The 24,683-nt window shown below is 38.0% G+C and overlaps 1 protein-coding gene across 1 annotated transcript in view; it reads right to left on the bottom strand.

Moving 5' to 3' along the window:
- Positions 1-9,177: 9,177 nt before the first annotated feature.
- RYR2 (ryanodine receptor 2) overlaps positions 9,178-24,683 on the bottom strand; it is a 325,381-nt gene continuing 309,875 nt past the window's right edge. The window contains exons 96-104 of the mRNA XM_081941599.1: positions 23,419-23,552; positions 20,986-21,046; positions 20,413-20,559; positions 19,760-19,894; positions 18,505-18,661; positions 16,840-16,904; positions 15,154-15,254; positions 14,368-14,419; positions 9,178-12,439 (exon numbers count right to left, since the gene is read on the bottom strand). Coding sequence (XP_081797725.1) covers positions 12,344-12,439; positions 14,368-14,419; positions 15,154-15,254; positions 16,840-16,904; positions 18,505-18,661; positions 19,760-19,894; positions 20,413-20,559; positions 20,986-21,046; positions 23,419-23,552 — 948 coding nt within the window. The 3' untranslated portion in view covers positions 9,178-12,343. The remainder of the gene's footprint in view (positions 12,440-14,367; positions 14,420-15,153; positions 15,255-16,839; positions 16,905-18,504; positions 18,662-19,759; positions 19,895-20,412; positions 20,560-20,985; positions 21,047-23,418; positions 23,553-24,683) is intronic.

The raw sequence follows: 24,683 nt of genomic DNA, 5'->3' as shown, positions 1-24,683 counted from the left end.
TGGAACGACGGTGTTCTATGCAAAGCTTACCCCTTATTGCTGAGAGCTTCTTTCCCCACATTTAATGTGGTAAGCACAGTTTCCACTTACGAGAAAGATGCATTCTTGGAACCTTAATGATCAAAAGATTAATATACTTCTCAATCTACAAGGACATTTTAAAGGCCTTCAACACTACTACAGTCAGAGAGACCTATTTTCATAAAATGAACCCAAGAGGAGCAAACTCATGGCAATTTGTTATCTGCTAATGGATGCATTAAGTTGAACTGTAATTTCAGATTCTATATTCCAAAGCAGATCTTCTTTCCATTTTGCATTAAAAACAGTGAAATTGCCCTGTAAGAAATAGAGCCACAGCTGTTCAGCATCAAAGTCAGGTAGCAAACATGCTTCCATCAATCGCTTCAAAGCCCCAGAACAAATTTAGTAACTTCTATATTTCCATTACTGGCACTCAATGTTTCTCAATATTCCTGAATATTGGGCAATTTCATTTAATTTATAGCTCTATTTTAGCTGCTCTTTGGGGATGGCTGATTTTGGCACCATACCTTTTGTTATTATTGCAGCAGCATCTTCTTCTTAGGGCAGGGATGGGCAAGCATTTCACAATCTTGAGAAAATCAGTTAGAGTAGGTACAGGATTTTCCCAATTCTTGCCTGTCAGATTTGCAAATGTCCAGATCCTTTTCTCCTACAAGAGCAAATATAGTTGACCCTATATGCCCAGTACCAAACATGTGCTCTGATTCAGAAAATGGAGGGAGGGAGGGAGAGAGGATAGCTGTTAAACTTGCTGATGGCTTGCTTCGGTATCAGTTAAGCAAATATGGTATTGACTATTTTAATTCGCTGTACACACTACCAAGGGAAGGAAGTTGAAGTGTTCCAAGTAATATACCCATAGCAAACAAAACTCTGAAGCAGGTAGATTGATGAAGTATGGTTTTATTGGATATAGCATATTGGTACAGTTGTGGTGAAAACCAGCTCTGAAGGTTCCCATGGTTTTCACGTAATAAAAGTTTTCCCTTTCCCCAAACTATCAGTCACATCGTCCAATCAAGGTGCCATCTGGTCACTTGGTAACATCACTCCTCCTCTCTCTGACCAGATGTTAGCATGTCCTTGGTTCCCAGGGGAAAGTGTTTTATTTTGGCTACAAAACCCCAGCTATCTCTATTCCCCCTCTCTAACCCTAAGCTCCAGAGTGGCAACACAGAAGTATCAATATGGCTTCAGTCAGGTCAGCTTCAGGGTTGACACTGAATGGATTTCTCTTCCCAGAAGAGAAATTCCACAGAAAGCAATGATTCAAAAGGGATCCTAGGAGAGATTAAACCTTTGAAGGAAGTCACATATGAGAAAAGTTATCTTTTGATAAGATATAGCAAGAATTATTGATCCTAACAAGCAATTTCATTACTTGAATCCTTTTGGGAGACGATCTGTGTTAATGTTAGTTTGTATACCACCTTACTATTTTTACAAACAACTCAAGGCAGTGAACATATCCAGCACACTTTCCCTCTCCTATTTTCCTCACAAAAAACAACCCTGTGAGATGGGTTAGGCTGAGAAACAGTGGCTGGCCAAAGTCACTCAACTAGTTTTCATGGCTAAGGAAGGATTTGAACTCATAATCCTCCACTTTCTTGCTTGGTCACTTAACCATTAGGCCAAACTCTTCAATTATTGATTCCTTTAAGAAAAGTTTTAACTATGAGTTTAATAATTTCCCCCCAAAATCAGAATATACAATTAAAGGGTAATTATAGTGTTAATTTTAGAAACTTTTGAACGGACTAAGGATCCAAATAGACTTGAATTAACACCTTGAAATTAAGCATGAGAATCTTTGCTATAGGAAACTGCCTATGCTTATGCATTTGGGGGGAAAAAAGCTACTAAGATAACTTTGAAGATTGGACCAGTGATGTGCGGTGAGGTTTATGGCTGGTGAGGCACTGACGCAGTGGTGGGTTTCAAATATTTTTATATTTGTGGACTTCAACTCCCAGAATTCCACAGCCAGGCATGCTCAGTTCCGATTTAAAACAACAGCATTTGTTTCTCTCTCCCTTCCTCCCCCTCTCAAACACTCACACAGACACACACACACACACACACACACACACACACACACGTTGGATTGGACTATCTCTCCTACCCCTTCCCTCTCACTCTCTCAAACAAACACACACATACACAAAAGTTGGATTGGATATCTTTTCCAGTGCCTTGAAAGCAGCTCCTCTGCCATCCCCCACATTCCCCTGCTGCCTTCCCCAAACACCTCCACCATTGCAAATGCAGCCTGCTGTCTGGGTGGGAAATGCCTGGAACGCAATGAAGCCCACCCACTCATCTCCTGCAGGCAGGCTGGGGTGAGAGGCAGAGAAGCCAGAGGGGAGCCGATCCGAGCCTTCCAAAAGAAAGAGGCTGGGAGAAAGTGTGTGTGCTACAGCATGGCTCTTTGCCTGGCTTCCGTGGATGACACTGCTTAACTGTTAAAAAAAACCTCTAAAAAGCGCCCTCTACTATGAGGAGGAGAACTGCTGTTTCAACTACTTCAGGAATTTTTAGGCTTTTAACCTTTGCTTAACTCTGCTCGAGTGATCATAAAACGCCTAAAATCAGACTAGAGGAGGCATGCAGTTCTCCTGCCTCATAGTAGATGGTCCTTTTTTAGAGGCTTTTTTAAAAAGTTAAGCAGAGTCATCCACGGTGAGGCAGCAACTAGCTCAGCTTTTTCCTTTTACATTTTTTTTCTTTTCATGATGAGAGCGGTGAGGCTGTGCCTCACTTGCCTCACCTGACTGCACGTCACTGGATTGGACACAATATTGGAAGGAAATAAATGCATCAATGCATCCACTGACAAATTTATGAATATTGGGCTTAGAAATTAATTTTAAAGGTATGTGTTATAAATAAACTAGATGATGTCACAGAAGAGGAAGATGTATCATTAGAAAAGACCTAAATTGATTTAAGTGTGGATTAAAAATGTGTCGCTGTAAAAGAAGATGGAAAAATATGAAATACTGGATACATAAACAAAACCAGGTTTAAAAAGACATGCAAATATTAAACCAGAAGAGCATTAATAATCTTTTTTAAAACTAGATTTAGAAATAGCAATAGCACTTATATTCCACTTTACAGTGCTTTACAGAACTCTCTAAGCAGTTTACAATGTTAGCATATTGCCCCCAACAATCTGGGCCCTCATTTTACTGACCTCAGAAGGATGGAAGGCTGTCAACCTAGAGCCGCTCATAATCAAATTTCTGGAGTGAACAGTGAGTTAACCCACAGTACTGCATTCTAACCACAGCATCATGGCTTTTGGGCTCAAGGGACTATTTTGACAAAAGACACAAAGAACATGACAAGAAAGTGTGTTAGGACATCATCTGAAGAGTGTGGGAAGACAGGGGAAAGCATATACAGTTGGTTTATTTGATCAAGGTTAAAATAGATGGGTTGTTGCCTATCATTTTAATGGATTTTTTTCTAACTAGGGCTGGATGTCAATGTTGTAAAAGTTTTATTCATCTATGAGATAGGGAAAGAGAGGTCATAAATTTGATTAAAATTAAAATAGTTTAAAAAAGTTATTTATGATCATTTTATTGGATTTTGTTTTACTGAATGAGTATGAAAGATGAAGCTTGGGGTTTTTCTTTAAATGTAGAAAATGGGATATAAAAATAAAAGGAAATAAAATATTTAGTTTGCAATAAACATGTTTTTTATAGATTCTTGCTGACTCGAATAGAGTCATGAGATTTTAAAAATCTATTGATAGAGAATGAGTGGGATATGGAATGGAGAGATGGTTTGTTCTATAGTTGCTGGAACAAAGAGGAAGGTTACCTTTTTTCTTTCCCTTTTTTCTGCATTTGTTTTTTTATATATTTCACCTTTTATAGTTAATATTAGTTTTAACTACATAATATAATAACTATTTTTCAAACTTGTCTTGACAATAGTACAAACTGAAAATGCATATGTTCTAGTGCTAGATATTGCACCCAATGCCAGAATCTGAAACAGGATGAAGAAATACCATCTGGTCCAGAGTCTCTAAAGAATCTTAGATGCCAGTTACAAATATTACTGGTTAAGGGAGGTTTTCCTTGTGTCAGATCCTAATTTGTGGTAGAAAAGCACATTGCTACTTAATCTCTACTAACGCATATGCTTTACTGTCAGTTCTGATGTTACACATTCCTCTTGGTGGGCTTATCAGGAACAAGGCTGTCAAACCTCATTCTTTTGTGGCACAAATGTTTGGAGATTTTTGTGAATTGAGTTAAACTCAGAATTAATTTAATTGGCTTCCTTCCTATACTGAAAATAGGATTGCTATTTTATAAGCCATAGCACCTTTGCAGGTGCTTGACTTAAAGCTAGAGCTATGTAATGAAACCCAGCCACTAGTAAGATACAATCAAGTTTTGTATTGAACCTTATTTCTAATGTCCTACCTCTTCCCTGGTTCTGCTAAGTGAGGATAGCTCAGGATGATTTAAAGGGAAATATTATTTTTCTTATTCCAAATATTATTATGAGGTTATATGAACTGTAGCAATACTGCTCCTACAGATTGCCTTCTGATTAACTTCCCTAATGCTTACTAAACAGAGAAAGAAAAGAAAAATCATTGTTCTCCCAGTTTCTAGCTTGGTCCCTTAACCATTACATCAACACTTTTAAGACAGTTTTTCCCCCCACATTCCAGTTCTCAATTATATAGCAATTTAATTGTCAACAGGACCTTAGTAGTAGAGATAAAACATTCAGATAGCAGCAGTGTCCTACTTATAGGAGCTGGTTTTCAACAGTTCACCAGCTCTCCTCCCCACCTCATGCCTCCAAATTCCTCTCCTGCCAGAAAAAAAGTATTGGTGAATATAATTTTGTCGGCCAGTCCTAACACTCAGGAGCACATTCATGACGAGATGGTTTTAATCTTTTTCCCCCTGTGCCTGGAGTACCAAGGGTTTATAGGTTTGAGCCTTCCTCTTTAATCATTTGGGATTTAATCCTTTTGAGTGATCCTTCCTGCATCCTCTTTTTTGTAGGAAATAATTCGTTTATAAATTAGATACTCTGGAGTGTCTGTGTCTTCTTTCCTTGAGTTCCTTCCCATCACTTCCTGATATAGCTCCAACTTTTCCATGTTAGTTGTTTTGAAGTTCTGCTTTGAAGAGGAGGACACATTGGTGCAGGAATCTAAATATGTATGAGGTATTGGTATCATGCTCCAATGCTTTAAGAATCTTCTGAGCCAAATTGAAGTGTGTGGATTTCATGCCTGGACTGACTGGATTAATGAGATCCACAAAACTGCTTTTTTCCTAAGCTCACTTCCATTGAGGCCAGTCTCACAAGGAGCAATACAAGCAGAAATCTTTTGTTAAGAGTCTAGTTAAAAGCGAGAACATTACACCTGGCTGTGGTAATATCAAAGACTATCAGACGGTTGTAGAAAGAATGTTTTAAGGAAACATTGTTCATTTTCACGTTGCATTCTGCTTGTTGCTATTGCTGAGGAGCAAAACAGTCAAACTCATCATCAGACTAAACAAAGGGTGTACGCACACCCACCCACACTCCCATGAACAAATGGAATATCTATTCCAGAAAGCTGATCTGCAGGAGAAGAAATGTTGAGTTTTTTCTTGCAAAGATCAATGTAGGAGAAGGCGAAGCAGAGCTTGGGAGAGGAGTCAAGAGAGGAATCAGGCTGAAGTTATTAGTTTTTACAAGAGATCTTAAATTCGATTAACTATTACCTAGCACCAATTTCAAGTTCACCATTAGTTGACTAGATTCTTATGTATAAGCCTAAGTAATAAATCAGTTTAAATAGAACTCAACACATGGCCCTGATTTTTCATGGCCGAGAATCCAGGAATGGAAATGTTCTTTAAAAACCTGTTAAATTCATGATTATTTGTGCTCTGTGATGGAGGAAATATATTGGCGTGAGGATAATTCAAGTTGCTTAGTTACCAAACCACAAGGCCCCCCTCATTAATGAGTTGATTTCAGAGGGGGAGCTAGACCTTGCAGGGATAACGGAGACCTGGTTGGGCCACGAGGGTGGTTTACCCCTCGTGGAAATGTGCCCACCGGGTTTCCGTGCATTCCATCAGCCTCGGGCCCTGGGTAAGGGTGGAGGGGTGGCGGTGGTTATGCGGGAATGTTTAGAGCCGAGGGAGTTCACTGTTCCTCAGATACCCGGGTGTGAGTCCCTTGGTGTGAACTGGGGCCCAGGGAGGCAGTGGGGCTTGCTGATTGTATACTTGGCTCCTCGCTATGCATCAGCAGCCCTGCCCGAGCTCCTCGAGCTAATCTCTGCGACGGCAGTTGAGACTCCCAGACTCTTGGTCATGGGGGACTTCAACTTGCCGTCAATGGGAGCGGCTTCCGAGGCGGCTCGGGAGTTCATGGCTTCCATGACGGCCATGGACCTGACCCAATTAGTGCAGGGCCCCACTCACGAAGGGGGCCACACACTGGACCTCATTTTTGTATCTGAACAGTGGACGAGTGATCTGGGAATAGGGGATTTAGTCATCACGCCCCTGTCATGGTCAGACCACTCATCCCTCCGGCTGGACTTCCCTGGCGCTATCCCCCACCGCGAGGAGGCGGAACCAGACCCTATAAACTGGTACCGCCCCAGGCACCTGATGGAATCTGATAGATTCCAGACGGAGCTTGGGCCAATTCCTGTAGCCTTGTCCCGCTCCCGCTCCGAGGACCTAGTGACCGCCTGGAATAGGGCGACGACTGGGGCCTTGGACCGGGTTGCGCCTTTGCGACCTCTCCTGCGGCATCGACCCACCCGGGCTCCTTGGTTTACTGAGGAGCTTAGGGTGATGAAGCGCCACAGGAGACGTCTAGAGAGCAGGTGGAGGTCCTCACGCTCCGAATCTGACCGAACACAGGTAAGAGCCTATTTGCGGACTTACCTTGTGGCAATAAGAGCGGCCAAACGTAGACATTGTGCTGCTCTTATTGCGTCCGCGGATAACCGCCCTGCCGCCCTGTTTAGGGTGACTCGCTCCCTTCTATCGCAGAGGGTGCGGGAGACACCCTTACAGGGTAGAGCAGAGGAGTTTGGGGAATATCTTCAGGACAAAATCGATCAGATCCGGAGCGGGTGGACCTCCGTCAGTGGACCAGACGAGCCGCCAACAGTGAGTCTTGAGAGACCACTCTGGGAGGAGTTTGACTCTGTTGCCCCCGAGGATTTGGACAGGTTGCGTGGACGGCTGCGACCCACCACTTGTTTAACGGACCCGTGCCCCTCCTGGCTGGTACTGGCAGCCTGGGAGGTGACACGAGGCTGGCTCCTGGGCCTGGTGAGCGCATCATTGGGTGAGGGTTACTTACCAACCGCCTTGAAAGAGGCGGTGGTGAGACCCTTGCTCAAGAGGCCTTCGCTTGACCCAATGGAGCTAGCTAACTATCGTCCAGTCTCCAACCTTCCCTTCGTGGCGAAGGTTGTTGAGAATGTGGTGGCGCAGCAGCTCCCGCGACACCTAGACGAATCCGATTATCTAGACCCACGCCAGTCCGGCTTCCGACCCGGGCACAGCACCGAGACAGCCTTGGTCGCGTTGGTCAATGATCTCTGGAGGGCCAGAGATAGGGGTTGCTCCTCTATCCTGGTCCTATTAGACCTCTCGGCGGCTTTTGATACCATCGACCATGGTATCCTATTGCGCCGGTTGGAGGGGATGGGAGTCGGAGGCACCGTTTTGCGGTGGTTCGGCTCCTACCTCTCTGACCGGAAGCAATGTGTGTTGACAGGGGGACAGAGGTCGTCCCTGAGGCCACTCACTTGTGGGGTGCCACAGGGGTCGGTCCTCTCGCCTCTCCTGTTCAACGCATATGTGAAGCCGCTGGGTGAGATCATCCGTGGTTTTGGGGTTGAATACCACCTCTACGCTGATGATACTCAGCTGTATATTTCAACCCCAAACCACCCCAACGAGGCTGTCGAAGTGATGTCCCGGTGTTTGGAGGCCGTCGGGGTCTGGATGGGGGACAACAGACTCAAACTCAACCCCTCCAAGACCGAGTGGCTGTGGTTGCCGGCACCTCGGTTCAGCCAGCTGACTCCATCGCTGGCCATAGGGGGCGAACAGTTGTCCCCTGTGGAGCGGGCGCGCAATTTGGGTGTCCTCCTTGATGCCCGGCTGTCAATGGAGGACCATGTGACAGCCGTGGCAAGGGGGGCATTCCACCAGGTTCGCCTGGTGCGCCAATTGCGCCCCCTACTGGACCGGAGTGCCCTGCGCACGGTCACTCATGCGCTGGTGACGTCTCGCCTGGACTACTGCAATGCTCTCTACATGGGGCTTCCCTTGGGACGCATCCGGAGACTGCAGCTAGTTCAGAACGCAGCCGCGCGGGTTATTATGGGAAGTACTCGTTACTCCCACGTAACACCTCTCCTGCGCGAGCTGCACTGGCTACCTGTAGCCTTTCGGGTGCGTTTCAAGGTATTGATTACCATCTTTAAAGCGCTCCATGGCAGAGGACCTAGTTATCTGCAGGATCGCATCCTACCACACATGTCCCTGCGACCTATCCGCTCACACAGGGAGGGGCTCCTCCTGGTGCCGTCTGCCAGGCAATGCCAGCGGGCGACACCTAGGAGTAGATCCTTCTCTGTGATGGGCCCAACCCTCTGGAATGACCTCCCCCCAGACATTCGAACCACCACCGACCTCCGCTCCTTCCGGCAAAAGTTAAAGACTCACCTATTTCAATCAGCTGGCCTGGCACTGTCTTAGTTTTACCTCCCGGGATTTATTTATTTTAATTGGGTTTTAAGGGTTTTATAGGCTTTTAACGTATTATATTTATTATTCGATTACAGTCTCATAACCTCCTTCACCAGTATTAATTTAATTGTTTATGTATGTATTTTACAATGTATTTTAGTGACTGTACACCGCCCCGAGTCCTCTCCGGGAGAGGGGGCGGTCTATAAGTGTGAATAATAAATAAATAAATAAATAAGAAGATTAAAATTGCTAGAGAGATTATAAGGTTTTGATGGTACTAATACAATCCTATTTTGAAAGATTGGGCATTTTTTATGGATAAAGGGACTTCTGTTAGATTCAAGGATAGGACACATGCTTTTAATACTGAAAATCTGTACACATACTTGGTAACTTTTACAACTTTCCGTATTCTGCCTTCGTTATTTTCAAATAGTTTTCCATACATTTCTTCATAACCAAAATGTAGAAAACAGAGAAATTATAAAAACAGTTTGATTTATACTGAAGTCATGATTATAGATTCTTTATTTCTTTTACTCAGCAGTTAATTAATTTAACTAGTTAGGCATATCACCAACCACTGAACCCTTTCTCAGTTGATCAATCTTTTCAGAAACATTCTCATTAGAACTGGATAACATTTAACACAATAGTAGTTAATTAGTTCTTAAATCCCATTCATTGTCCTAATTAATTTCATTTTTATTAGATGTGAAATAGATGTCTTTGAATGCAAGATATGCTAAACTTCAGAAAACAGAAGCCTGAAATCAGAAACAATCAAAATGTTCAAAATCATTGTGGAAATTAAAATAATTGGAAGGTTGCCAGAGTTGTATAAGATGGTTGGGAGGTAAATAAAGATCTACATAAAAGTAATATTATTAGTTGTGGCAATTTCACAGATGAGGTCAGCAATTCATTATAACAGCAGAAATTTAAGAACAACACAAATAAGATATAATAATAAATGCAGAAGAAACTTCTCAGCTAACCTAAAAAACTAAGGTCAATAAGAAAAAATGTTTTAGTTGTTTCAGTATTGCAGCTTGGTAAGAGTATGGAGAAAGTTGGGCACACAATAAGAATTAGATATAATTTGAGTTTCACAATGTATCTCCCATTATAATCTACTGCAACTTTTGGGCTGTAGGGAAATACAAAGAAACTTTTGCACAATTACTTGGTCTGATGGTGCAAATTCAGTTGTAGAAGTCATGACAGTGTGAAATAACTAAATATATAGTCCTGATATGCAATAAAAATTCTAAATTGTTCTTTAAACAAATAGTCCAATACTGAAGACTACATAATAAGCCCAATTGCACCAAGACAATTTTGAAGAACGTAGTTATTCAGAATAATGTAGCAGAGGATAAATCTAAAACAAGGATCTGCAAATTGTTGTTGAAATTATCTGTATTTTGTTAAAATGTCTTTTTAGAAAGTTAAATACCGGAAATAGATTGCTGAATTAATTTTGTCTTGCACAACAGAAAAATATGTTGCATTTTATCTTTCAACATAAAATGGTTGTCTAATGTTGCAGAAATTATTTTCTTATGAAATACATTTCAACATTGTAATCTTAAAATATGAAATAGAAATATTCTAGTGTCCTCTTATTTACTGATCACCAAAAACTGAATAAACAGTAAGCCTTCAGAGTAGAGGCTAATTTGCTTACTTGGCCTTATACAGAATATTTCTAATATGCGGTAAACTTGAAGTTAGTTTCTCTGTGGTTATACTGTAAAACGATCTTGTAGTCTGGAGTAGAAGCCTAAAATTTCACACAATACAATATCTCTGAAAAATTAAAAGGCATTCAATATTCAGTGTTTTAAACAATGCTTACATCCAACACACAGTCACAAACCAATTGATTTATTCACTACTAGATGATAATCAAGTTTTCAGGTTATTTTTCATTTTTTCTATGATAAATAGTTTTGTGGTTTTTAGCAAAAACTTGCAAATTTATTACAGCATAGGATTCGTGAGACAGAGTCCCATTCAATAGATACATGAAATATAATCTCCAGTTTTAAAGCATTTCTTTAGAAGTGAAGCTAGCACAAGATAAAATTAGGATGCTATCTTCATTTTAGCTACAGAATTACTGTAATAAATCTTTTTGTACCGCAAACTGTGGCTAAGCAAATAATTTGCAATTAATATAAAAAGGAGAAAAATTCAAGGGAACCAAAGCAACCACATTAGGAATATAGAACTTTCTGTAAAATTTCACCCCCCAAAACAGAATCTTAAACACTTCATTTTGAAATGATTTCACAAAGAAGCCAAGGGAGTGGAAAACCGCTCTACTTCCATTCCAAATCTTTCTTTTTATTTGATTGGTGTTACAATTAAAAAGGACTCAACATGGAGTGTTACACATTCTTGGTGCTTCATGGTGCAACTAATGAAATCCCTGAATGGATATTGCTTTACCTTTGATTTTAAAAAACTAACTTAAGAAAAGCTTTAATTCCACTAATGATCACAAATGACCAAATGAACAGCAACAAAAGGAACAGAAAAGAAAAATGAAACCAAAGTACTGGCAAGTTCATAATACATACATAATTTGTGGGTTGATGACACTGATTTCAAATGTACGATAAAGCCCACAACACTTGATTACTATGAATATTATTGTGATTTTTTTTTCATGTTGAGCAACTCGCTTCAAAAGGTTGCTTTCTGTTGTTTTAAACTTGCATAACAAACATGCAATGAAATAATTCCTTTTAACATTTTTCTGCAGTGTTTTTGTTTTCATACAAAGATTTCATAAAGTTACAGTGCTGCATTACAGCATTACCAAAATAAGTGTACGAGTGAAAGAGGAAGATTCTTGTGAATTTAACTTAATGACAAAAAACCCAACTACTACTTTTTATCCTGAGACACGCCATCATCTAATTAAAAAGGTGTGCACAACCAAGTCCCACCCAAATCCCTCCAAAAGACAAAATAAATATTAAATTGGGAGGAAAGAGAGGACAGATAAAGAAAATATAAGATGTCATCATGCACTCATCTTCTGCATAGCTCAACCTACATATAGTAAGGCACTATTTCCCCACAACTTAGTGTCCCCCAGAATCCTTTAAAGCCCTCTGCAAACCACAGAATTCCTTCCAGGATGATGAAATAAATGACTGAAGAAATGTGACTATCACATTATTCCACATGTGTTCTCCTATTTAAGGAAGTCATCAGGCAGTCTTAGAAGGAAAAATAAAATCTGTCACAAGTCTCTTTTTGTGTAAATGTGTTCATGAGACATATGGGGATTTGTTGTGTGGGATTTTTTTTCCTTCTCTTGCTAGAGTTAAGTTCTCATTGTTCTCAAAGCAAAATCGGAAGAAAAAGAACAGAGGAGTCATTTAAAAAAGGATTTTGCTGCTCCAAACAGCATCCTGTTTACGGGTCTGGAAAATCTGATGATTGTTCCCAAGGGAATCGGGAAAGGTGTTGATGGAATCTCAAGGGATGGTCCTCAATTATAATTAGTTTAGCTGATCTTCATACTGCTTTCGGAAACAATCACCAGCAGGAAAAAATTCCCAGCATCGTTCTTGATACATTTTCCAGACATATGACTCCTGCAAAACACAGAAGGTAACTTTAGAACCTCTTTCATGCCATCTGGAATTTTTCAACTCTTACGGTAAATAATTTTGAAATTATCATAGCAGCTTTGTCTATATTCCAAACTACTGTAGACAATACATGGCTTTATGTTTCAGTTGCAAATAGGCCCTCTTCCTGTATGCCCTTAGGATATCATTCAAGATTTTTGTTTCAGTTAAAATGAAGCTGAAAACAGAAACTATTTTGCAAAAAAAAAAAAAAAAGTTTGGACAAACTCAAAGTGTACACCACCTGTACAAAAAGGGGGAAAAAGAATTTAGATAAAACAAGGTTCAACTTTATCCTCCTTGATTGTGCTATCAGTATAATTGGTCCAGAAAAGACTGTCTTCGAATTTAATTGGCAATGTAGAATTGTTACATAATAAGACTCAAAGTGTAAATAGTTGATGATAGGGTAAAACAATCGGTTAGAATAAAGTTGTACAATTGAACAAGGGATAGAAGCAAAATTATGAAGAAATAATTTTGATGAAGAACATTTCATATTCCAAAAGTTCAAGGTCTGTATTGAAAATATCAGGGTACATCCCTAGTAGTTTTTCATTTATTTGTCTGCTTTTTAAATTTTTATTTGTTCAAAAAAAGAACTACATAGGCTGCATAATTTAGTAGGAACAAATCTATGTAGAATACATAGAAGTGTTTAAAGGAACTTGATGGAGACCTTTGAGGAGCCATAGCATGATGAGTACCAATTCTTGCCATGAACTCTTGATGTGCTATCCAATCAGCCTTAACCTGAAGACTTTACCTCAACTTCCAGCAGAAAGCCTCCCAACCTGTTACACCCATCCACCACACCCATTTCAACTGATAGCTTCAAGCAGTGTCCTTCATGCCTGCCTTACCTTGGCTTATCCTTCAAAAGGGCCAAATCTATTCTAGGTAAGAATAGAAGATCTACACTTCTCAGGTCCAAAGGCTGCACTTGGGAGAGCATTTTGCCTTTGCTGGCATTTTAGAAAAGGCCATAGAGGTTTCCTTTGAGCGGTGCCTGGAGGTAGATGCAGCGGAAAACAAAGGCCAAAGACCACACTGCAATCCAACATCATATCCTCCAGCCATGGTCCCCAAAACCACGCCTTTTCTTCTTTTTCTTTTAAAATAAGCAATTGTAGGATTTCCTTGCACATGCAACAAAACAAAAGAATAACAAGAGCTGGGAGGGACCTTGGAGGTCTTCTAGTCTAATCCCCTGTCAAGTAGGAAACTCTATACCATTTCAAATTGTTGTCCAATCTCTTCTTAAAAACCTACTTGTTGTAGCACCCACAAATTCTGAAGACAAGTCATTACACTGATTAATTGTTCTAACTGTAAGTTCTAGGCTAGTTCTCCACTTGATTAGTTTCTATCCATTGCTTTTTGTCCTGTCTTCAGGTGCTTTGGAGAATAGATTGCCTCCTCTGCTCTGTGGTAGTCCCTTAGACATTGCTATTATGTCATCACCAGTCCCTCTTTTCATTAAATTAGGCATATCCAATTCCTGCAACTGTTCTTCATATGTCTTAGCTTCCAGTCCCCTAATCAGCCTTGTTCCTCTTTTCTGCTTTCTTCCTAGAGTCTCAACATCATTTTCATATTGTGGCAACCAAAACTGGATGCAGTATTCCAAGTGTGGCCTTACCAAGGCTTTATAAAGTGATATTAACACTTATGTGATCATAATATATTCTTTGAGGTATTGTGATCTTGAATGTTAAGAAAGATTACTCGAACTGCATATCTCAAGTCTCCAGTTAGTTCAGCAAGGCTCAGATGAACATTGCACTATGAAAGTATCTGGAGTGCTGCCATTGCTTGAATCATTAAGATAGATGAAAGAAATACAAAGAAATACAGTTACAATTTTAATGATCCATATGACGTTGACTTACTTGACCAGTGTGTTCGGTTTCATCTTTATTAATGAGATACATCAGAAAAAATCTGAAATAAAGAACCAAACCATGATCATTATTATTGATAACATACAAAATAATACACGGACTATTTCTTATAAAATTGGGATACCTAAGTATTTTGAACATTTTACAAATTGGTTGCCTGAGTTTAGTTCAGACAATCATTGAAGTTTGTTGGATCAGAAATAAGCTGTACGTCTGTGAATTCTTTCCTCCCCTCTTCCCATCAAACTTTCTTACTCTGGACTAATTAGAAAGTGCTGGTTGAAGAGAATTCTCCAAACTGAGATGCTAAAACAAGATCTAATTTCAGATCAGTAGAAGAAAGTACAATAAACAATATTATAATTCATTATTTAAAAAAATGATAATACAATCCAAAAATAAAGTAAATCAGGCATTCTGTAAGGATTTACATACTATATGTAATTTAATAGGATTTAATAGGATATATTTTCTGAATTGCCAGTATAGCAGTGTTTGTGTTGAAGAAATTTTCTAGATTTCCAAATCCAGTCACCAAATTTACAACATAATTTCAGATCTACAGTAAGTGTTTTATCAAAACACAAACACACAATTTACATGTTGCTAACTATGCAATCATTATGTCTAATATACTCTTCATATTTAGAAACAAATTACATGTTATTTGCAAAATTACAAGTTGCTGAAAGTCTATCGTTCAAACTTCATTTCCTTAAAAAGGTCACAGGAGGTTAATATTGACTAGTTTACATGAAAAATTAATGTACTTACAGATAATTAGCCAAGTTGTGCTCCTGTAGAGTATGTGTTTCAAAGCCATGTGGCACTGTATCAAAATAATCATTACCTATTCCACAGATAAAACATTTAGTCTAAAAAGAATTTAGAAAGATATATATTGTTAACATATTTGCTTCAATTTCATCCTGTGTATCTATGTACATGCACATATTTGTGAGCGTTCCATACTGTTCAAAAATGTTTTTAAACTTGAGGGTGGCATTTTTGACTATTCTGCGTTTGCATTTTAGTTATTTCAAACACAGAACAAAATGTCCTTATCCAGAGACCCTCTCTGAGGGAGATGGGTGGTGTGTGTGTGTGTGTGTGTGTGTGTGTGTGTGTGCGTGTGTGTGTGTATATGTGTGTGTTGTATTTGTACTGATAAATAAATAAAGGGAGACTAGTATAGATCTATTTCGAGCTAATTAGCTCTCATCAGCTAGCCATATCCTTACTGGGATTTGAACCTGGGCTGTATTATATCTTAGGCAGAAGTCTTAGCCACTAAGCCACAGGCTCGCCTCCTTATCAGTTGAGCCAGGGAAATAGGTAAGTACAATATAATATATAATATGGCTTTATTTTAAGTATACTGCACTATTTTGCCATGTGCTGCTGTCCTTTGAATTTTCTTTCCTGAGTCAGTGCAGCAGCAGGGACAAATCCCATCCCTAATCAGGCACATACATGGTTTTTTTTAAAATCAAGATTGCAGCCATGACTATGATCCATCGGGATCTTTCTGACTGTCCCCTCCCCTCCCCTTTGCAATCCCCATGCCCCTTCTGCTAGAGGCTGAGCTTGGGAGAAGTGCCCTGGGATATAGATTTGAAGCAAGAGGTATTTAGACAGCAAAGTTTCACTGAGAGAGACATTCCAGACATGCCTGCTTTTGATGACCAATTTAGAGAGCAAAACGAAGAATGACTTTGTCATTCTTCAACGTTGAAGTCATTGGGTAGTTTGGATAGTATGAGAAAACCAAAAGAGAAAGATGTTATGCAATGTCTTTTTTTTTCAGCCCACTTTTGAGTTTAAAAGAAACAATTCTACCACCTCACTCCAGAAAGACCACCTGCTTGCCTATTGTATTGACAATGATGGCGCTTCATAGATAAACACGCACATTTAAATATTATTATTTAATAATAATATTTCCTATTTTACATAGAGGGCTATCTTACTGGCTTCAAAGAAACAGTACAGGAAGAGTATATACACTTTTGAATTTTGGTGTTGGAGAAGACTCCTGAGAACACTGTGGACAGCCAAGAAAACAAGCCAATAGATCATTGAACAAATCAACCCATGAGTTCTCACTTGAGGCACAAATAACTAGGCTCAAATTATCCTACTTCAGAGGCACATTATGTAAAAACCTAACTCTTTACAAAATGTTGGGAAAGATGAAAGCAAAAAGAAGAGGATGACCAGCAGCAAGGTAAATGGACCCAGTGTACCATTGGAAAACCTAAAAGACCAATTTAGGTACAAATCAATACAAAGAAAATCTATCTAAGTGCAGGAGGGAAGCAGTTCAAATTACTCTGTAGCCTTCAGCATCTCAATTCTACTCTTAATTAAAGAAGAAGCTATTTTCTGGACACTACATGGGTTAGGTGATATTTTGCAGAAATATTTATGGATCAAAAGGAAAATACAGAAAATCATTACCTCCATGTCTTCTTTAACTTGTTCTTGCTGATCTCTTAATTCTCCAAATGCATCAATAATCAAGCCTGGCAATAAGGTTATAATTTAAACTTTTGAGGAACTAGGACAAAAACTGCCAAATTGACAAATTAATGCTAAATATGAAGATTCATGCTTCACCACAAAGTGCCATGTACTTTTGAAAATATTTGGTAGAGATTTTCAAATACAAATAGCCAGATAGTATGCTGCAAATGATTAGATGCAGTATTCACAGCTTTACTGAACATCCTTGTAGCAACCATTTTTTGTGATATACACCGAGTTTTAAAAGCAGTTGCAAACGGTCATGTGTATTTTGGTGTATTATTATGCATACACAGTTTTCCCCATTTTAAGAGGCTACTTGTCACCCATGATAAATGGGAAACTTTCTGTAGACCTTGAGAAAGTTGGGTATAAATTGGAATATAGATGAGGAAAAGTGCACTTCTTGACAGATTTGGTGGCAGATTTCATGACACTCAAAGAACAAAAGAAAAGTATGTCCTGTTTCAGTAATTAAGGAGTTGCAGCATTCTATCTAGCAGTCTGGCAGTATTCCCCAAAATTGCTAGAATGGCCCAATGGGAATCATCCCTACATTATGATCAAGTCTTCCCAAAGGGAACATTTGAAAGGGGGGGGGATGTGAAGGAAAACCTTTGCTATTTTATTTATAATCGTACGTAACTGACTACCTTATCAAACTGTAGAAGAGGGGAGGGGAACCCAGGGCATCTGATCTGATACATGAAATTACAAAAATCTCTAGCCTGAAACCCAGTACTAATTTCAAAATAGACTTATTACCTGTGTTTATTCAACTTACTTACTGTAAGAAAAAAAAGAGGACTCCCCACAGATTAAATGGTCTTGTTGGTCATTTAAATCAAAATTGTCTTGATACAATTAATTAATAATTAGAGAGAGTGTATCTATGCGTGTGTGTATCCTTATGCATATCTGTGTGCCTATGTATGTGTACCTCTTTTCAATGTTGTCGCTTCCTTCCTCTCAATAAGACTTTTTACACAGAAAGTAAACATTTCAGTTGCTAAAGGATACGCCATATGATAAAAATCTACTAGTGGTATGGCTCAAAATCAAGCTTGAACAGTGCAGAGGATAATAAAATTAAATGCAAATTCATTTTTAAGTAAACTTGCTTTTCTAATAATTTGCATGCAGAAGTGGAAATTTACATAGACAGAATCTGAGTAAAGGAAGATAGAAATATAGAATATCTTTATGTTTCCTCCACAAGAGAAAAGAACCAGTCTTCCCCATTTTAAGAAATTTGACTTAGAAAGTATTCCTTCCATTGTATATTTCTATTCAATGCCCTGGGGGGGGGGGTCTGCTTCAAAAGGGATCGAGTAAAGGACTCCAAAACTCTTTTCCCACCAAGAACAAAGGAAATAACTCTAGAATTCATTCTACAATTTGCCTTTAGTCTTTCACCTGAGATTATTATGTTTCAAAGATTGAAGAACATAAACAATTATATTAGGTACAAGAAGTTTACACATTTCATCACACATTTCACACTGCGAGAAAAAAATAGATGTAGATTATCAGTTAGGAAAGGGTGATTTTGGTAATTGTAAAAGGCATTTAAACTGATGAAAAATAATGGTCTCATACCTTGTATGATAGCTAGTAGAATAACAATTACAAAAAAGAAAAATGTAATATCAAAGATGATTCGGTATATTTCATATTCATCGCCAGCAGGATCTTCGATTTCATCACCAATTCCACCACCAGCACGTACTCCCACATACATGTGAAACATATAGCACTATAAGCAACATGAAAAAATTCTCATAGTTTAAAAGGTACCTTTTGCATAACCTTTTATTTTTGTAAATATTTACTAGTTTATTTGAATGGAGGGAACACAATTCTTGCCATAGTTCAGTTAGTCTTTTAATTTTTTATCATCAAACCTACAGGTACTTGAGTGCTTGCAAAAATAGAGTGTGTTAAACAAAATCCTTAAACAAAAGAATCAACATTTCAGAGTTTTGAAAAATAACTGCCAAACCACACTTACGTTTGACTTACTGCTTGAAGTAGTAAATGCCCTAATCAACTTGTAACTACCAATTCAGACTAACAATCAAACAGTAAACAACAGCCTAATTAAGGAACCACCAAGATTACTCCTGCCAACACTGATAGGGCAAGCCATCTGAATTTAAAACAGAGAGCAAACCCCATTCTCTTCTAGCATTAATGATCTTACCTAGTTGGATAATTAAATGCCTTCAAGAAAATAATCAAACTCAGAGAGCATTGAGGTCCCCACACTATTTTAATCAGCATAATAGTAGTATATTCATTTAGAAGAATAAATGTATATGTTATCTTGAACATTATACATTCAAAACACTATACAATTATCAAAAATGAATACTAACCATCTAAATGATTCTTAGTCTAATACTTTACCCAATTCAATAAGGTTAATGAGTTAGAGGCCTGCATTCATATGAAAAACACCAATGACAGAAGCAGCACTAAAATTTGAGCAAACTTCTGTTATTACATGATGCTTTTATTAATTGACAGAATGTAACCACAGTTTGAGAGACAGGTTGATATAGTAGTTAAAAGCACCAGGCTAGAAACCAGGAAATTTGGAGTCCATTCCTGCCATAGGCATAGAAGGTAGCAGCTACTGTGGGTGACTCTCAGTACAATATGACATTATACTGTTCTTGTGATGAAGAATTAGTTGAATTTTGTGAAAATTTATAAAGAGGATTCTGAAAGGTTGCATGGGTTGCTGATATATTCCTTTGTGTTTTGTAAACAGAAACTGTTTCCACTCTTAAAAATTTACCCATTTAGAATCATATTAACAAATTAGAAGAAAAACAAAAGTCAAGTTTACCGTTAGCATGTCATCACATTTCATATCTGGCATATCTCCATCTTCACTCTTATCATAGAATTTTCGGAAGAAATTGAAAGCAACTACTGTGTATAGATAAACTACCACTGCTAGTAATCCCACAGTTAGTACAAGCTAAAAGGAAGAAGTAATAAATCAATGAATATTTTGGAGTTCTTTGATTGTAAACCTATTTTCTAAAAACTGTAAGAAAATCAATGTTCATTTGATTTCTATTTCGTATTAAACAATTTACAAATTATGTAAAGAAAAGCAAATACTCTTCTGCTACATGGGAGTAATTCCAAATGAATTTGGGTGGGGCTTACTGTAGTCTTTAAATGATCAAAATATATAGACAATTGTGTTACAATTGAAATCATGACAATCTTGATTGAAAAGAAATAAAAGTAGATCTGCGTATTTTATTATTAGATCAAATGCATTGGGAACCTTATGGAAATGAGTCAAAAGTAGAGTTACAAGTAGAATTCAGAATTCATTACATTTCCTCCAAATTTTTAAATAAAAAAATGTTCTCTGATTTCTTTCATGGTTGGCATAGTTATATAACTGTTCCTCTTGGTAAACCTTATTTTAAAGGGTGGCATGTAACTTTTCACATAGTTAATGACAGAATAAAGAGCTATTACCTGTTTCCCATTGTGGGTCACTGATGATAGAATCGTTCGTAATGTTTTAAATCCCATTGCTATGTCAAGGAGGTGTGCAGCAAAGAAAAAATTGTTGTAATGACCAAGGACTGACATGGTCATATACCAAGCCAGGTACAGAAAAGACTTTAGAAGAAAAGGAACAAAACAGATTTAAGAAAAAGAACACACAGTCAGATAAAAACTTCTTTGTACTGTAGCTGTAATTGTAACTTCCAAAGACTTTTTAATCAAACATATATTTTAATTTAAAAGAATAAAACAGGTAATGCATTATGTAAAACACATAAAATCTTCATAACTTTATTATCTTAATTCCGTGCTTCAGTTAAATCTCAAGAGAAAACAACAAGGGAAATTTCCCCATGAGTGTTACTATTACTGTTAAGACCCAGTCATGTCCTGAAGGAATTTGTCTTCTCCTGGAAATATTTAGAGAATCCATCAATCCAATTTATTTATCCATAAATTTGGTGAAGAGTTTTGAAAAGTGATTTAAGCTAGTTCTATTTTAATACTCTAATTAATATTGACTTGATATTACATACTTACATTATCAGTGAAAACAACACCTAGTTTCCACATTTGATACTTTACATCAATAGAATTCAGCCTGAAAGAGCACATATAAAAGAAGAAATAAGGTAAATTTAAAGATGGAAAAGATGAGTCATTGATCATCAATCACTAGGTACTTTGCTGAATGTAGGCTAAGTGGGAAGTTTTCAAAAAGTTCCATAAGCAGTAGCAAAATACTTCTATATTGTTGCTACAAAATATATATATACTTGTATTCAAGGTTGCCTCAGGCTTTACTTTTTAGGTAAAAAAGTAAAATCATGTATACGTTTAATCATGCATAAAATCTTGAAGCAAAAGAAGATCAGAAAAACATTCAATCTGGGCAAAAATGAGTAACAGATGTGGCAAGAGCCTAGAACCACTCATTGGTATTACACAAGTGTATTGATTCTTGCTTTCTAGGTGATACTAGAAAGTACTAATTCATTTCAGATGGTTCCTTATGCTAAACAGAACACTTCCAGGTTTACTCTCTCCCTCCCTCTTTCACTGAAGCACTAAATCTAGATTACAATATCTAAGGTATATGTCATAGCCTAGACTTACTTATGTGACAGTGGATGCTCCAGCACTGGAAGTTTTAAAGAAGAGATTGGACAATCATTTGTCTGAAATGGTATAGGGTTTCCTGCCTGAGCATGGTGGTTAAGACCTCCAAGATCCCTTCCAACTCTGTTATTCTGTTACCAGGCATGATACAACTGATTAATGGAACATGTTAGCTCCTTCAGTTCAAAAGAACATGATCCTAGCTGATGGGTCTAGTCTAAGGGCTCTTGCTGACAAGCTAACCAATGATAACAGCTGTTGTTTTGAGAACTGTGAGTTGCCAGTTCTCCTCAAAACAAAAACAGTGAGAGTAGAGTATTATTCCAGTTCTTGCCAGCATTATTAAAGTATAAATGTGCAAGTCATAAATTGCTCTAGTAATTTGAAAATCGTATATACTCTCTCTGTCAACACACACAAACATACACACATAAATTTGCTAAGCAATGAGTTTCATTAATCAATTTAAAAATGTATTAAAAAAAAACCTTCATTGTGGCATAAGCCTTCACAGGTGGAATTAAATATAAAAGGTATAAACACTAATAATTATTTGTCACAATGGGCAATCCTTGCTTAAATATTCAGTATGCAGTATGATAAGAAGCCTTTATTTGTATTTAGTTTATAGGAAATAGAGCTGAGCCTACTAATTAATTCTAATTCATTTGTTTTAAAGTGTCCTCTCACCAACCCTAGTTTGTGAATGATGATATTTGTAATGTCAAATTTATGCCCATATATTACTTACACAAGGTTCATTGTTGTAATCCTAATAAATAATGGCATATATCATATTGGAACATAAGCCATGGTGGCACAGTGCAATACTGCAGGCTATTGTTGCTGACTGCTGGCTGCCTGCAATTTGGCAATTCAAATCTCACCAGGCTCAAGGTTGACTCAGCCTTCCATCCTTCTGAGGTGGGTAAAATGAGGAGCCAAATCGTTGGGAGCAATATGCTGACTCTGTAAACCACTTAGAGAGGGCTGTAAAGCTGTATATAAGTCTAAATTCTATTGTTATACAGAGTAATAGCATTATTATTGACAGAATAGGTATTAGACTTGCGATGGAGGCATGGTGAGTTGTACATCTCTCTGTAGAGAACTGATGACAACTGTGGAAAAGACCAAATAACTGGTGAGTGGACTGGTGGTTTGGAACCTCCTTGGAAAAGGAGAGTACCACATGTGCTCTGCACAGCTGCTCGAAAGGAGACCTCAGTGCAGCAATCAACCATGGGATGGAACACTGAGAGATGAAGGGATTAACCATCAAACTCACAGTCACAGCAGAGCCTTTTGAAGACACTAAATTCAGTAGTCTCACTTCTAATCCCTTTTGGAAACTATTTATCTAACTATCTTAAAGCTATCAGAGATCTTCAGAAAGGTAAGTGTGAACAGCTACCTGGTAAATCTATCTTTGTTTCTGAGCAAAAGAAAAATTAACTGTAAGTTTAAGAACTTAAAGAATTTTAAATAAATGGCAAAAAGCTAAATAAGATTTAGAACCAAAGTATTATTTTATTATGAATATAGTTATGAAAATATTATTTTCAAAAATCATTGTGAAAAAAAATAATTGTGGAAAAAATAGGAGGAAGGAGGAGCATATTATATGCTTGCTCCCTTGAGTTACACCATTCTATATTTCACAAATTATAGTTTCCCATTCCCATATATGCATTGTCTTTCTGACATGTATACACACTTATATTTTGGAATAATTCATGTTGATATGAGAAAGAAGGCTGTAAGTCAGACATTAAAAGCAAGAGAAATGTTGAAGGTTCAACAACAAATAAGAAATGTTTGAGTAGTCTTTAAAGCAACATTTTAAATACTTACACAGCTGATAAAGAACTATCCTTTTTGGGTTTCTTTTTCTCTCGAGCATCACTGAAATCTAGAGCAGCCTTGTCCATTCCCAGCAATTCACTGATTCTGTCTTTGCCATAAAACTCTCCATATTTATCCATAACCTGAAACAATATAGTAACAATTATTTTTCCTTCTGAAATGTTATTTATCTAAACTCAAGTTTTTACAGAACCTTCATCATGCAGTGATTAAGGTGTAATATTTTTATATAAAATTCTATATTATTAGATACCTCTGGGGCACCTACCTCATGGGGAAGAGAGGTTCAAATTAGAAAGATCTTTGACCTTACAAGTTATAGGTTCTATACCCCTGTGTTTGAAGAGATCTGGTAAACTGGATTGCAGGATCTTCTACAATGAGTAGGATGTTAAATGCAAACAAAAATTATGTGAAGAGTCAGGAAGCTCTTTATTTGTGGGCTCTAAATTAGTCCTGGCAATGGGAAGGGTGACAAGTGAGGAAAGAGAACTAATTTGGGAAGAGGTGATATTCTAACTTTGGAACTGGCAAGAAGGAGAAGGCAGAGATGGAAAAGGAGCAGGGACAGAGAGAAAGAAGAGAATATAAGAGTGTTTGGAAACAGCAGGGAACCTCCTCCCTTCCCCAGCTTAATAAGTATTGAGGAACAAGAGGGGAAGAAGGGCAGACAAGAGACTCTGTGCAAAAAATACTACAAGTATTGTCAGCTAAATCAGCTAAATCAATACAGTGTCAAGAGCTGGAAGTTTATCTGTGAGATCGCGGGATCGCATCCTCCCACATACATCCCTGCGGCCAATCCGCTCTCACAGGGAGGGCCTTCTCCAGGTGCCGTTCACTAGGCAATGCCAGCGGGCGGCGCCAAGGAGTAGAGCCTTCTCTGTGATGGGCCCAACCCTCTGGAATGACCTCCCCCCCGACATTAGAACCACCTTGGACTTCCGCTCCTTCCGACAAAAATTGAAGACTCACCTGTTCCGATTAGCTGGCCTGGCATAATTATAAATGTTACAACTATGAACTCCTGGTAGTATACTCTCATCTGGTTATTTTAAGGGTAATGTTTTAATTTTTAATTGTTTTTACGGCTTTAGACCCATATTTATTCTTCTGTACAGTACTCTTAATTTTAACCTCCTCCATATATATATATATATATATATATATATATATGTATATGTATATGTATATGTATATGTATATGTATATGTATATGTATATGTATATGTATATGTATATGTATATGTATA

The sequence above is a fragment of the Natrix helvetica genome, assembly GCF_964273705.1.
Source record: "Natrix helvetica genome assembly, chromosome: 2".
NCBI lineage: Eukaryota > Metazoa > Chordata > Lepidosauria > Squamata > Natricidae > Natrix > Natrix helvetica.
The sequence above is the reverse complement of the archived record's forward strand: the minus strand, read 5'-3'. Positions and strand labels throughout refer to the sequence as shown.